At 44.3% G+C, this 13,152-nt stretch overlaps 1 protein-coding gene across 2 annotated transcripts in view; it reads right to left on the bottom strand.

The window, feature by feature from the left end:
- The window catches only part of MMRN1 (multimerin 1), a 66,994-nt gene that overhangs the window by 14,727 nt on the left and 39,115 nt on the right, over positions 1-13,152 (bottom strand). For both annotated transcript variants that reach the window (XM_081924775.1, XM_081924776.1), the window contains exon 6: positions 4,707-6,659. In XM_081924775.1, coding sequence (XP_081780901.1) covers positions 4,707-6,659 — 1,953 coding nt within the window. The remainder of the gene's footprint in view (positions 1-4,706; positions 6,660-13,152) is intronic.

The raw sequence follows: 13,152 nt of genomic DNA, 5'->3' as shown, positions 1-13,152 counted from the left end.
AGGAGCTGGCGTTTGTCCACAGACAGCTTTCTGGGTCATGCGGTCAGCATGGCTGGTCACTACTGGCGCAATGGAACACCATGACGGAAGCCAGATGTTATGTACTGAGTTGAACACTTTGGTATAATTCCCCAGAGTGCACAGAAACACTGTTTACCTTCCCGCCTAAGGGGTATCTATTTATCTACCTGTACTGGTGTGCTTTCGAACTCCTAGGTTGGCAGGAGTTGGGACAGAGCAACGGGAGCTCACTCCATTGTGGGGATTCGAACCACCGACCTTCCGATTGGCAAGTCCAAGAGGCTCAGTGGTGTAGCTCTGTAAGGAGAATAGTGTCTTCTAACAACTCTCAGCATTCTGACCAAACTACAGCTCCCAGGATTTTTTTTGGGGGGAAAGGCATGGCTGTTTCAAGAGGTGTTGTACCAGAAGCATTACTTGTGCCCAAGATTGGGGGGCCCAGCACGTGTCGTGTGAGTGTGACATCGTGCGCATAATGCTTGATGCATCTGTGATGTTGCATCGGCGGAAGGGATGGGGAGCGCAGAGAGTGTGTTTGCAGGCGGGAGGCTGGTGTGTTTGGAGCCCTTGATATTGGGATGGGGGCTTGGCCCCCTGCCAGCAAATATTGAGGTGGGCAAAGCCCCTTCTGTCCCTGCCTCCTGCTTCAGCCCACCAAACCATCTCATGTTTCCCTGAACCCCCATGGAATTTCTGCTCCCCTTTTCATTTCTGATGGAATCCTCTGACATCTCTATCAGGGCAGTGCACTGCTTATAATGCCAACTGAGTCCCCCCCCCCCCGGGGTGGTGGGGAGCCTGATATCAGTTCCTACCATGTAGTAAAAGTGGGAGTGGGAGAGTGTCAGACCGGCTGAAGAGAGAGGCGGTTTCCTTTGCCTTAAAGCTTTTGTTGACCCATTGAGGGCCGGTCCCCTCGCCTCCCTGCCCCCACCATCCCCACAGCAACACCACCTATAGCAACAGCAGCAGAGCGTTGGAGGAGATCACCTCCTCCCCTCTCAGTTTGCCAAGGTAAAGCTCGGAATTGTCATCGGAGAGGGTTCTTTTTATTCTCTGCTGCCGTTGCTGAAATTTTTAATGCTGCATTATGCATTCTACTTTGTGGTTTAGAATTGTACCTTTATATGGTTTTTTTATTGTTACCGTAAGCTGCTCAGGGTACTTGGTTAATGGGTGGCACATAAATACTATTAATTAATGAATGAATATGTAAATCTCGGGCTGCTCTCTGCTGGCAGTGTGGCTGGCGAATTAGAGTGGAAAAACGCTGAGGGGAAGGGGTTGGGAGAGAGAGAGAGCAGAGAATGGGGAATCTCCACCTGTTTAAACTAGGCTAGGTGTTGTGATAGGCAGCAGGTGTCTGTTGAAGCGGGGGAGAAATTGTTCAGGAAGGACCCTGAGTGGTGTGTTCCTCCTGTGACAGTTTCTTCAGGTATAGCCCTGCTGCAAGAGACAATGGAGAGGGGGTGGCAGGAGGATGCTAAGATTGGAGGGGTTTTCACCCACTCTTCCCTTTGTCTGAGAGTTCTGACTAAAGCCCAGAGAAAGCTGGAAGTCTGGTATAAGAATTCCAGATTGATAATTTGGCAAGTCTGGTATGACTTGTTGTTGGCATCTGTCTGTCTCGAGTGCCCATGGAGTGTGTCTTCAGGGGTAAAGTCAAACAGCTGCGGTAGCAGCACCGAAATGCCCAGCCAGGGGTGCAAGTGTGTATGAAGGTCCTGGACTTCCCAGATGACTTACGGATCTGGTCCAAAGGAAAGCAGAGCAATATGTCTGGCTCTAGTTTAGCTACAGGAGTTGCTGGAAGGAGGCTTACAAGGTGCCATCCAACCATCTTAGGTAGGTGCACTCGCTCACAGAGTTAGAGACATAGCAGCAGCAGTCTGCTCAAAAGCATATAGCATTCTTGAGCTCCACCATGACTGCCTATTGCTAAGGTAAAGGTAAAGGGACCCCTGACCGTTAGGTCTAGTCGTGACCGACTCTGGGGTTGTGGCACACATCTCGCTTTATTGGCTGAGGGAGCCGGCGTACAGATTCTGGGTCACGTGGTCAGAATGACTAAGCCGCTTCTGGCGAACCAGAGCAGCGCATGGAAACGCCATTTACCTTCCCGCCAGAGCGGTACCTATTTATCTACTTGCACTTTGACGTGCTTTTGAACTGCTAGGTTGGCAGGAGCAGGGACCGAGCAATGGGAGCTCACCCCGCCGCGGGGATTCAAACTGCCAACCTTCTGATTGGCAAGTCCTAGGCTCTGGCTAGCCAGCTCCAAAAGCTCATGGCCCTTTTCCCTTCTCTGCCATTCAACCTGCATTCAACCTGCTCCTTTCAACCTTCACCTTGCAAGTTAGTACAACTTTCTTCCCCAGTGGGCCATGAGCGTTGATTAAGGAAGCAACAATAGGTAACCGTAAACCAGGAGGCTATACAAGAACATGGGGCATGGGGGTAAGCAATGTAGATATTGTTGAACTCCAGTTCCCATCAGTCTCAGCCAGCATGGCCAATGGTCAGGAACGATGAGAGTTATAGTCCAACAACATCTCGAAGGCACTGTGTTGGCTCCCCTGACCTAGAGAAAAGAACACATTCTTTTCACTTGGATGGCTCAGTTGATTAGAGCATGGCGGTGATAAAGCCAAGGTTGCAGGTTCAATCCCCGTATAAGACAGCTGCATATTCCTGCATTGCAAGGGGTTGGGTCCCTTCCAACTCCACAATCCTATGAATCTATGAACAGAATAGCATATTCGATAAACACTGTAACAATTCATTGGGCCATAGATCATTGATGAAGTACATGGCTTTCAAACAGAAAAGCACAGATTCCACCCCTGTCATCTCCAGTTAAAGAATGTCAGGTATCAGTTGTGAAAAAAAGACTCCTACATGAGATCCTTGAAAGCCAATAAGGAATACTGAGCTAGATGGACCAGCGGACTGAGGTAGCTTCATATTTCGACTCCCACTTCCCACTGTCCTGGAAATAATCTTTGTCACATATATGTGTTGAATGTAATACTGCCTGTTGTGAAGGAGCAGCTTTGGCTGGAACACGGTAAAGTTTCGCATGGAAAGATGCTGTTCAGCCCACAAAAAAGGCCGAGGCACTTTATCCACACAGCTGCTGACTTCTGCTGTTTCACTGCTGCGCAGAAAATGCTTCCAGCAGTTTAAGGCAGAATGAGTAAGCAGCGAGATATGAAATAAAGTGGAAACATTATTGAAGCCCCAATCCACTTTAAACTTCCTGCGTGCTTGATTATCAGATGAACTGCAAGCACTTGACTCGAGGCATGTCTTGAGCGTGTGCACCGAGGTGGAAGGAATGGAAATAAAGAAAAAGATGACGGGGGACATAAAAGAATAAAAATGCCTTTGCCGTTCACCAATTTACCTTATTGTGCACAAAACAATGTCATTTTGTCAAAGGCTTCTCTCCTGAAATATCGTTTTAAATTTGATCTCAGATTATTTGGTCGGTATAAAAACTAGTGCTAATTTGGTCTGGATTGACCTGGATTCCATGTTTCCACAGTCCTCTTGCAAAGCACACTCAGTCCTTTCCTACTAAATTAGGGACCTGGATGCAAATTCCATCCTTACACTCTATAACAATTTGACTAGATTTCCCCAGAGCACCATGGAACAATGCGCTGTTCAGCCAGTGAATTAACTGTACGCTGTTCCTTAAGCACAACCCACCTTGCACATCCTCCACTTCCTCTGTTCCCTTGGCGAGACCCTTCTGCAGGCTTACAGAGAGCTAAATAAAACCCCACAAACAGCAGTTAATTTACCAACCCCTGTGTGAAGCCTAATTTCTGCCGTCACCATTCAACAGAAGACACAGGAACAGAGATTCCCTGGTGCAATGGGGCGACCCACAGAGTTGCCCTCCTGACAGCGATGCCAATGTCACACGCAGGAATTGTGGGCCCCCCACCTTTTCACCATTCCCATAAGTGACAGTGATGGCAGCTCTATGGGGCTACCTAGATCTGCTGGGGATTTGAACTTGGGACTTAACTGGATTCAAAATGGTGGCGGCGGCGTGATGTGCTTTATGTGTACTAGTTATGGCCTCTGCCAGCTAGTTCCAAGTGGACAAGGGGGATGCAATGTTTTTACGCCCTCCTGGGAGGAAAAACATTTGCTCCCAGTGCAAATTACAGCTTTGGCTTCCAGGGCTCTCTGCTCACATGCAGAATCTCATTCTCCACACCGAGAGCTTTTGAAGAACATAATAGTTGATTCTTATAGCATCCAAGCCATGCAGTTGGGAAGGGCCATGGTTCAGTGGCAGAACACAGGCGCTGAATGCAAAAGGTCCCAGGTTCAAACCTTGACATCTCCACATGGGACTGAGAAGGACCCTTGCTTGAAACCTTGGACAGTCAGTGTCAACCAGTGTCAACAATACTGGCCTAGTTGGACTTCCCATAAGGCAGTGGTTCTCAACCTGTGGCTCCCCAGATGTTGTTGGACTACAACTCCCATCATCCCTGAGCTCTCACCTTTCTAGCTAGGGGCGATTGGAGTTGTAGTTCAACAACATCTGGGGACCCACAGGTTGAGAAAGGCCATCAGACATCTTCCTATGTCCCTACACAAATCCGTGTGGATAAGTTGCAAGGTTGGGTAACGCCACTAGTAGTAATATTTAAAAGCCTTACCTGCTTCTGAAGCAGTGTCTGTGTTTCTCTGCATTCGTCCAGCCTGGTTTGCAGTCGTGCTCACTGGGATCTTTTTCACTGGCGGTGGCTTTTTAGAAACAGGAGGAGCTGCCTTCAGACGTTTGGTAATAGTGTCCACTGCCTCATCTAGGGACTTGTCTACATACCAGGTTAGATTGGATAGGATTGTTCCTGCTTTGACCTCCAGCATGGATTCTGTGAGCTCTTGCAAGCCTTTCTGAAATAGCAAGTTGTCTGGATGAGCGGCTTTCATTAACCTGGGGATGCTGGCATTCATTCCCTTCAGGCTTCCGGAGACAACCTCACACAAGCTCCGTGCTTCATAGGCAGTCTTGTTTAACACAGGGATGGTCACAGAGAAGCGTATGGATTTGGCTTCTAGCGCCCTGATTCTGGAACTCAAGGCCTGAACCTGAAGAGAGATCACTTTATCCTTTTCCGTGGAAGCAGCTTTGATGTTTCTTACTGTGACACAGTTGTTTGCTAAAAACTTGGTTATCTTTGCTTCCACTGCCGCCAGGCGACCTTCATAATCTCCATGTTCCTGAGTTGAGCGTGACCCCTTTCCATCCAGGTGGCCAATGTCATGATGATGCTCTTGCAGGTTTAATGTTGCATTTAGATTATGTCGAACTATGCTGAGATCATCAGATGATGAAGCAGAAGAATGGATGGCATTTGAAGTAAAGACACCTTTCCTGTTCTCATTGACTAGCACCTGAAGGGATTCATTCATCTCTTGAAACCGAGGTATTAATGTCAATATGCTTTCCATCTTCTCAGCGCTACTACAGCAGGCCTTCGTTTCATTCTTCATGGTACTCAATGTTTCTTTGAGCACATAGTTATCCTGGATAGTATCAATGGCACTGTTGATAACCATCATGGTCTTGTTTAAGCCATCCTCCATTAAAATGAAACATTCATTAATACGCCTCTCAGAGATTTCATTGTAAGCCTGAGCCTCATCTTTAAGCTCCTTCTTGCTTTTGACGAGTTCTTCAGTGGTGGAACTTAGTCCTGCCACAACACTGGTTAAATTCTCCAGCTTTCTGCTTATAGCTTCCATTGCAATCTGTTGCTCATATTCCGATGTAAGGCTGAAGGGAACCCCTTGCTCAATCAAAGGCTGGAGGATCTCCATATCGTAACAGAGGTCGTTAATTTGCTCGTTCATCTTGTCCATCTTATCATCCAAGGGAAACACAAGGTTTTCCATGCTTTTATTTAAGGAGTGCATGTTCTCTTCCATGCCCTTCAGTCGTGTTTGGAAGTCCCGCCGGCATTTGGATAATATGCTGCTGCACTCTCCATGTAAGTTATCTCTCTGGATCTCCAACGCTATGGTGAGGTTACTGATCTTGCTGTCTTGGACTCTGAGGTCATCATAGAGCTGCAGAACCATCAGACTCTGTGTTTTCACTTTCTCGTGAAGACCAACCATGTAATCTGTAAGGTTATCGGTTATGGAGTTCCCTGCTGTTGGGATGTTCTGGTCTGAGATCCGTTCAGCTGTCAACAGCTGTTCATGCACTTCTTTCATTTGAGTCAGGGTCCTGTTCAGAGATTCATAGTATATGTTGCTCCTTGAACTTTGATGCTCCAAGGCTGCTTCTATTGACCTCTGATGTTCCTGCAGGTCTTCGATTGGCTTCTCACATGTAATGCTTATATCCTCTTCAATATGGAGGATCTGGGTCCTTATATCTAGGATTTCTACCCTCGTGGGCCTGCTTTCTATCTCCCCAGCCAATTTGTTGTGAGAAGCATTCAAGCTTTTGATCATTTGTTTGATGTTCTCAAGATCTGCAGACAGACCAGACGTGATCTTGAAAATCTGGGCCATTGTCTCTTGTGTTTCACTCTGGGATGCTTTTACCTGCTCTCTTACAATTTCTTTGACTAGTTCAGCAATGCTTTTGGACTTGAGATCTAGAGGGGGGGAAGACACAATGCCTTAATAAATAAAGAGCAGGTTGGAAAGAAAGGGAAGCAAAAATTCAATACTTAAGCATTATGTATGTATCTATGTTTGTATAGCAATCACACTCTCCCCACCTCTTATGCAGTGGATTATTTCAGCTGCTGAATCTCAAGAGGGTTCTGTGTTTGAATAGTGCTTGTGCTAGTTGCTCTCATCCTTTTAATCAGTTTTGCTGTCCTGAGGGAGAAGCCATAATATGCTGTTCCCTGCAATTATAGACTACTATGACAAGGTGAAATGTAACCATGGCTTCTAGCCTAGTAGACCATAGATTTAAAAGACCTATCACTCAGGCAGATAAACCGTTAACTTTCCAGGAAAATGGTGGACTGTCAGGAAGACAGCAGAGGCTCTCAAGATATTTTAATTGTCAGCCACCTAATTAGCACTGAAAGCACCTCCTGAATTTTGTTATTTCGAAGTGAAAAAGAAAACAGAGCTAGTCTGCCCTGCCTTTTTCAAGAGGGTGCAAGTGAACTTTTTTTTTTGGGGGGGGGGAGCATGCAGTAGCATCCTGTAAAGGCAGACACATTTTTTGTGGCCCAAGATTGAGTAGGCTGGAATCCACTTATTAGATCAGGTGTCACCAACTCAGTGCCTATGGACCCCATGGTGTTGCCAAACTCTTCCACTGTGCCCCTCAGCATGTGCCCCAGACTCTGAAATTTCATATATATATAAATAAATAAATAAATAAATAAATAAATAAATAAATAAAGTCTCTAGCTCTCCTAGAAAGAAAGTTATGAGCCAAAATGTGCAGGCACCTTCTAAGCAGTGATACTGGTAGTGAATACTGAGGAATGCTCCCTGCTGCTGTTGGACAACAACAGCATCAGTCTGCATGCACACATGTGTAAAATGAATATTTTGTGATCTCCACAAGCAGGACCAGCAGGTCACAGCTGACTTCTCAAGGTGAGCATAAGGTTGTCGGTGACGTCTGTCTCTTTAATGTCGTGTGATGCCACCACTACCCCAGCTGCAATTTTGTGGCTGGCGCCCCCAGTACTCTCTCAAAATGTGCCCAGCATTCCAAAAAGGTTGCCAACCCCTGTATTATTATGATGAAGCATGTTCCAGACTACAAAAGGCTGTGACCCAATAAATTTCTTAAGATGCCACAGCTCGCAAGCATGAATAATGTGCAAGGTAAATTGTAGCCCAACAAGATATGGTGGGCACTACATTGGCATATCCTGCCATACCACAATAACTCTCCACAGGAAAGTGGCAATGAAGCAGCAGTGGCAGGAGCAATATTATCCCCACACCTCCAAAGGTCAACAACTCCATACTGAAGAATTAGAAAGCCATATTAGAAGGAATAATGGATGAGCACTCAGCACATTTCACTATTCCCTTCTACGTGTGGGCTGAAACAGGGGGCAATGACTGTAGCCATCTTGAATATTTAGTTTCTGAGTATGAGTGACAAGCACCTGGAGTGCTCATATTTAGTTAAATGCAACAAAGCAGTGGCAGATGTATGTATTTATATACACTTTTATCCACCCTGTGTGAGAAAACCCTCTTCAGTTAGCATACAGAGTACACAACAAACAAGTATAATTTAGATGAATTAGCTTTGATTTAGAAAGGCATCTGAATTCAATCTATTCAGCTGCATCTTTAATACCAATGATTATGGGTTAAAGTGACAATATGGTTGAATAGCAGTTTTTAAAATTAATAATAATAATGAATATGCTCTATCACATGGAAAAGAAAATGCAGAACAATGTATATCCATCTATATCTTTTATCTATGATCTATCTCCCTGTCTATCTAGGCTTTGTACTCTATCTAGGCATTGGTGTACAAAGCCATATACAGCTTGGGACCAGAATACTTTAAATATCCTCCCACTCCCAACATACTCAACTGATTGCTGCATTCTGCAGTACAAAACACCCTTCATAATTCCGCATGATACCGAAATTGGAACTTTTGGAACTCCCTTCCACTTTATATCAGACAGAAGCATTCTCTATTGCATTTTGGCATCTGCTAAAGATGTTCATCTTCTCAATGGAGGTCTATCCCAGCTGATATCTAAATTTGATTTTATGTAGATGCTGTTGTTTTATTTGCTTTGGGGTGTTTTTTTTAAAAAAAATGTTGTTATAGATGTAACTGTTTAATATACATTTTAATTATACTGTAAATCACTTAGGGATGCTTCGTGGGAAATATTCTACAGTACACTAAGTAGAAATTGAGGTTTTAAGCTGGTATAATCATTAGTATAACAACATGACCAAAAAAAATCGCAAACTTTTATACCTAACCTGAGGCAGAAAAAGAAAAGGGGAAGAAAGAGAAGGTTTAACTAATCAGAATACAAGGAGGGATTTGTGACAGGAATTGCATGTGACCACATGATGTCGAAACAAAGACTTGTCTTGTGGGGGTCAATTAAAGAATTCCCTCATCTCTTGCCAAATCCTAAATCAGTGCTAATTGGCTAAAGAAACTTAAACAATCACTAATTGTTTAACAGAGTAAAAGCCACCCTGAACTAAAATGAAATAATCTCCTCAGAAGATTATGTTTCTGTGGGGCTCTACAGGCAGAAAAGCTCTGAAAGATGAGAAGAATTACATTAAAACCCATAACTTTGTACTTGTTTACTTATCCTGCTCTCCTCTAACAAAGTGTTCAGTGTTTAGACAGCCTAGATTTATAAGACCCTTGGCCCAATTCTCCTTATTCCGAAACATTAACCCGAATGCAAGTACAGCAAAATATTTCAGCTGACAAGTGCAACAAAGCGCACAAAGGAAGGCAGGAAACTTTGAGCTCAGTGTCTGAAAGGGAAGCTTCATGGTGCTCCAAGGGCTCCAGGCACTTCACCTCAGTAATTCTTACAGCAGCTTATGAAGTAGGCTGCTGTTCGTGCCCCCATATAGGCTGAGATAAAGTGGTTTGCCTGAGGCCACCTACTGAGTTTGTAGTTGAGGTAGTATATGAAACAGAACTCCCCAGACATGTTGGGACTGAGATGATACTTAAGGTATTCTGGACCCAAGTTGCATAGGGCTTTGTACACCTATCTGTACACCAAGGAGTTTTCTCCATCTGTAGACCAGCAGTAGACTCCATCTGTAGACTATGGAAGTGAGAGCTGGACCATAAAGAAGGCTGATTGCCAAATAATTGATGCTTTTAAATTAGAGGAGACTCTTGAGAGTCCCATGGACTGCAAGAAGAGCAAACCTATCCATTCTGAAGGAAATCAGCCTGAGGGCTCACTGGAAGGACAGATCCTGAAGCTGAGGCTCCAATACTTTGGCCACCTCATGAGAAGAGAAGACTTCCTGGAAAAGACCCTGATGTTGGGAAAGGTGGAGGGCACAAGGAGAAGGGGACGACAGAGGACAAGATTGTTGGATAGTGTTCTCGAAACTACCAGCATGAGTTTGACCAAACTGTGGGAGTAAGTGGAAGACAGAAGTGCCTGGTGTGCTCTGGTCCAGGGGGTCACGAAGAGCCGGACACAACTAAACAACAACAGACTCCAGCAGAGGCAGAGCAGCTTGGAAATAAGACACCCCCTCCACCACTACCACCCATATCAGGAGATACCTAGACTTATTTCTGTGCCAAAATGAATTTGTGTTCTCTGCCCTCTCCCTTTCTCTAACACACTGACAACTCAGCATGTGACCAGGGCCCCTTCTACACCATACATTTAAAGCACTATGATACCACTTTAAAGAGTCATGGCATCCCTCAATGAATTCTGGGAGCTGCAGTGTGTTAAGGGGGCTGAGAGCATGTCATCTGAAGCATGTGGCAATGGAGCAAGCAGCCATGGAATGGCAAGGATCAAAGCCAGCCTCTTTTGTTTGTTTCTTGCAGGTGGCAGATGTGCTCCTAGATGGCATCTTTTGGAAAGTCCTGAGGTTGCTGAGTTTTTTTTGAAACAACAACAGCACAGTGATCTTCTTCTAATAAATGTATCTGCATAAGGGGCTGCTGCACTGGAAGCAATAATAGTTGTTGAAATGCAGTTGAGTTTTGAGCACTTGTGTATGTTTCTGTTTGAAAAAGCAGCAAAGCCAAAGAATAACAGCAGATTTTTAGGAAAAGGGGGTGGGAGAGAAGTCAGTCTTGACATGCATATTGCATCTTGTGAAATAGCCCAGCAAACTCTTCTGCTGCTTAGATGAAGAGGTTGCCAGAGGGTTTTCCAGCTGAGTAATATAATGGGAAGTAGGTGGTGGAGGAGGGTGATTTTCTTAAAGATGCAATTTCATAAGGTGGCACCAGCGTCACTTGGCCATGTACTCATTCATTTAAAACAAGGTGGATTACAGGCGTTTTCGTATTTTTTTTAAAAAAAGCAAAGAAGAAAATCAAAACAGTTGCCACTTCTCTCTTAATTTCCATATGAAATGGAATCACATATTGAATATTCTCTTAAACTGCCAGGGCATTCCCTTCTTCCTTTCTTTTTTGCAAGAAAACAAGTGAGAGATTCTATGACTAAGGTCAAGCTTACATGGCTCTTTCATTCAGCAGCAACCTCATTGTTCTTTCTGCCTAGCTATGTATCTTCATTGAGTTTAATGGTGGCGTGTCACAGCTAGACATTCATCCTCCTGCCACCCACCAAGGCTCGCAGAAGTCATCACCCCTCTCTCTCCCAGCTCGCCTCAATTTGACTTTTAATGGAAGGGTGGAGAGGAATGAGGACGGTTCAGAGGTCCTCTTAGGTTATGCAAAGGTCATCTCTGAAAATAGGGTGGAAGGTTGCAAAGAACAAATGCAGAAGGCGGGACAGATCCGGCATAAATCTAATACAGGCAGAAAACAGGAAGGTAGGAAATAGAAGGGCACTCAAGTAAATAAAGTCATTGAGGCCTCCAAGCTTGACTTAGACTACATTAGCTTAGGCTAAGCTCTCACAGAATCTTAGAATTGTAGGGTAGAGTTGGAAGGGATAGGGAGAGTCATCTAGTCCAACTTTCTGCAATCCAGGAATCTCAGAATCATGATACACCGATTAGTAAATTCTATAGATACAGTGGTGTGATTTGAAGAGAGGGAGAGAGTGCCCAGAATGTCAATTTACTGGGCCATTTTTTAATTTAAAAATTTACTATTAGTTTGTTTCTTTCTTTCCAGGAAAAATCCAAAAGCAATTTAACAATAAATCATGATTTAATCTCTGCTGAATCTCTATTGTCAGGGTGTTCCACAGGACTGGGCCGATGACACTCAAGGCTTGAATTCTCACTATTGTCAAATGAGCCTCACCAATTCTGGGAATGACCAAACACCCAGGCTCTGGACTCCAGCTCATTAATATCAGGCACACCTTGCATTTGTACCATTTCTGATGCCTGCTAAAAACACTCTTGTTCAGGCAAGCTTCTCCAGACAGGTTATTTCACCGTGTATATCTGCTGTTAAACTCTGTTGGTTTTACCTATATTTTGATCATTTTATTTATTTTATTGGCATCTTCATATGACCATTTTATGCAATTTTATGTAAACCACTTAGAGGTTCATTCATTCATTTTTAGATTGAGCACTCTATCAATCATATTCAATAAATGAATGAATGAAAGAATGAATTTAGAACTCATAGATGAGCAGGAATGAAGAAGAAAAAAAGACAAAATAAAATAGGCTACATTCTAGAGGCACACTCTGGCCAAAATGAAGGATGGGGAAGTGTGAATAGTTTCAACAAGGAAAGAGTGAAGCACATATCTAAACCTTGGGACATATGCCTAGAGAAGTGGGCATTCCCACAATGGAATACCCACTATTCTTTTGGACTCCAACTCCCATCAGCCCCTGCCAGGATGGCCAATGGTCAAGGAATGATGGGGATAGGAATCCAGCAATATCTGAAGGGCCATAATTTACCCATCTCTGTTGTTGCAGGATTGCAGGATTCTATTTTGCAATCATGCTAGGACTGCATGAAAATTGAAAGTAACCACTGGACTGTAGGGGCGGGCATAAAGATGGAGAAAGAAGAATATAGAGAGGTGGAAATAAATCTTCCTTTGGGGGATAAGGAGCTGGAGAGAAAGAGATGCTGAAGTTGGGAATCAATCAAGAGTTGCACTGCAAGACTGGCAGAACAATGCAGAGAGCAGTACCCAAACATGCTACAGAAAAAGGAAACCTTTTCAAAGGAAAAATCGCAATGCTACTTCACTAGCACAGTCTCCATGCGCGCACACACACACACAAACACACACACACGCACAGTGTGCACTACTAGAAGGATCGAGTCCCGTCAAGTCCCCAGGCTTATAATGAAAAGCTAATAAAAGAAGCTAATAGTAGCACTTTCATAAAACAAAGTGGTCAGAAGGATAATGCAATTTGTAAATAACTCACATAAATCAAAGAGAAAGCCAGCAGACAGGGAGTGGATCCGAGGTTAGCCTGGGACGAGGCTGATGTAACATG

Source organism: Podarcis melisellensis (genome assembly GCF_964234715.1).
Source record: "Podarcis melisellensis genome assembly, chromosome: 9".
Taxonomy (NCBI): domain Eukaryota; kingdom Metazoa; phylum Chordata; class Lepidosauria; order Squamata; family Lacertidae; genus Podarcis; species Podarcis melisellensis.
The sequence above is the reverse complement of the archived record's forward strand: the minus strand, read 5'-3'. Positions and strand labels throughout refer to the sequence as shown.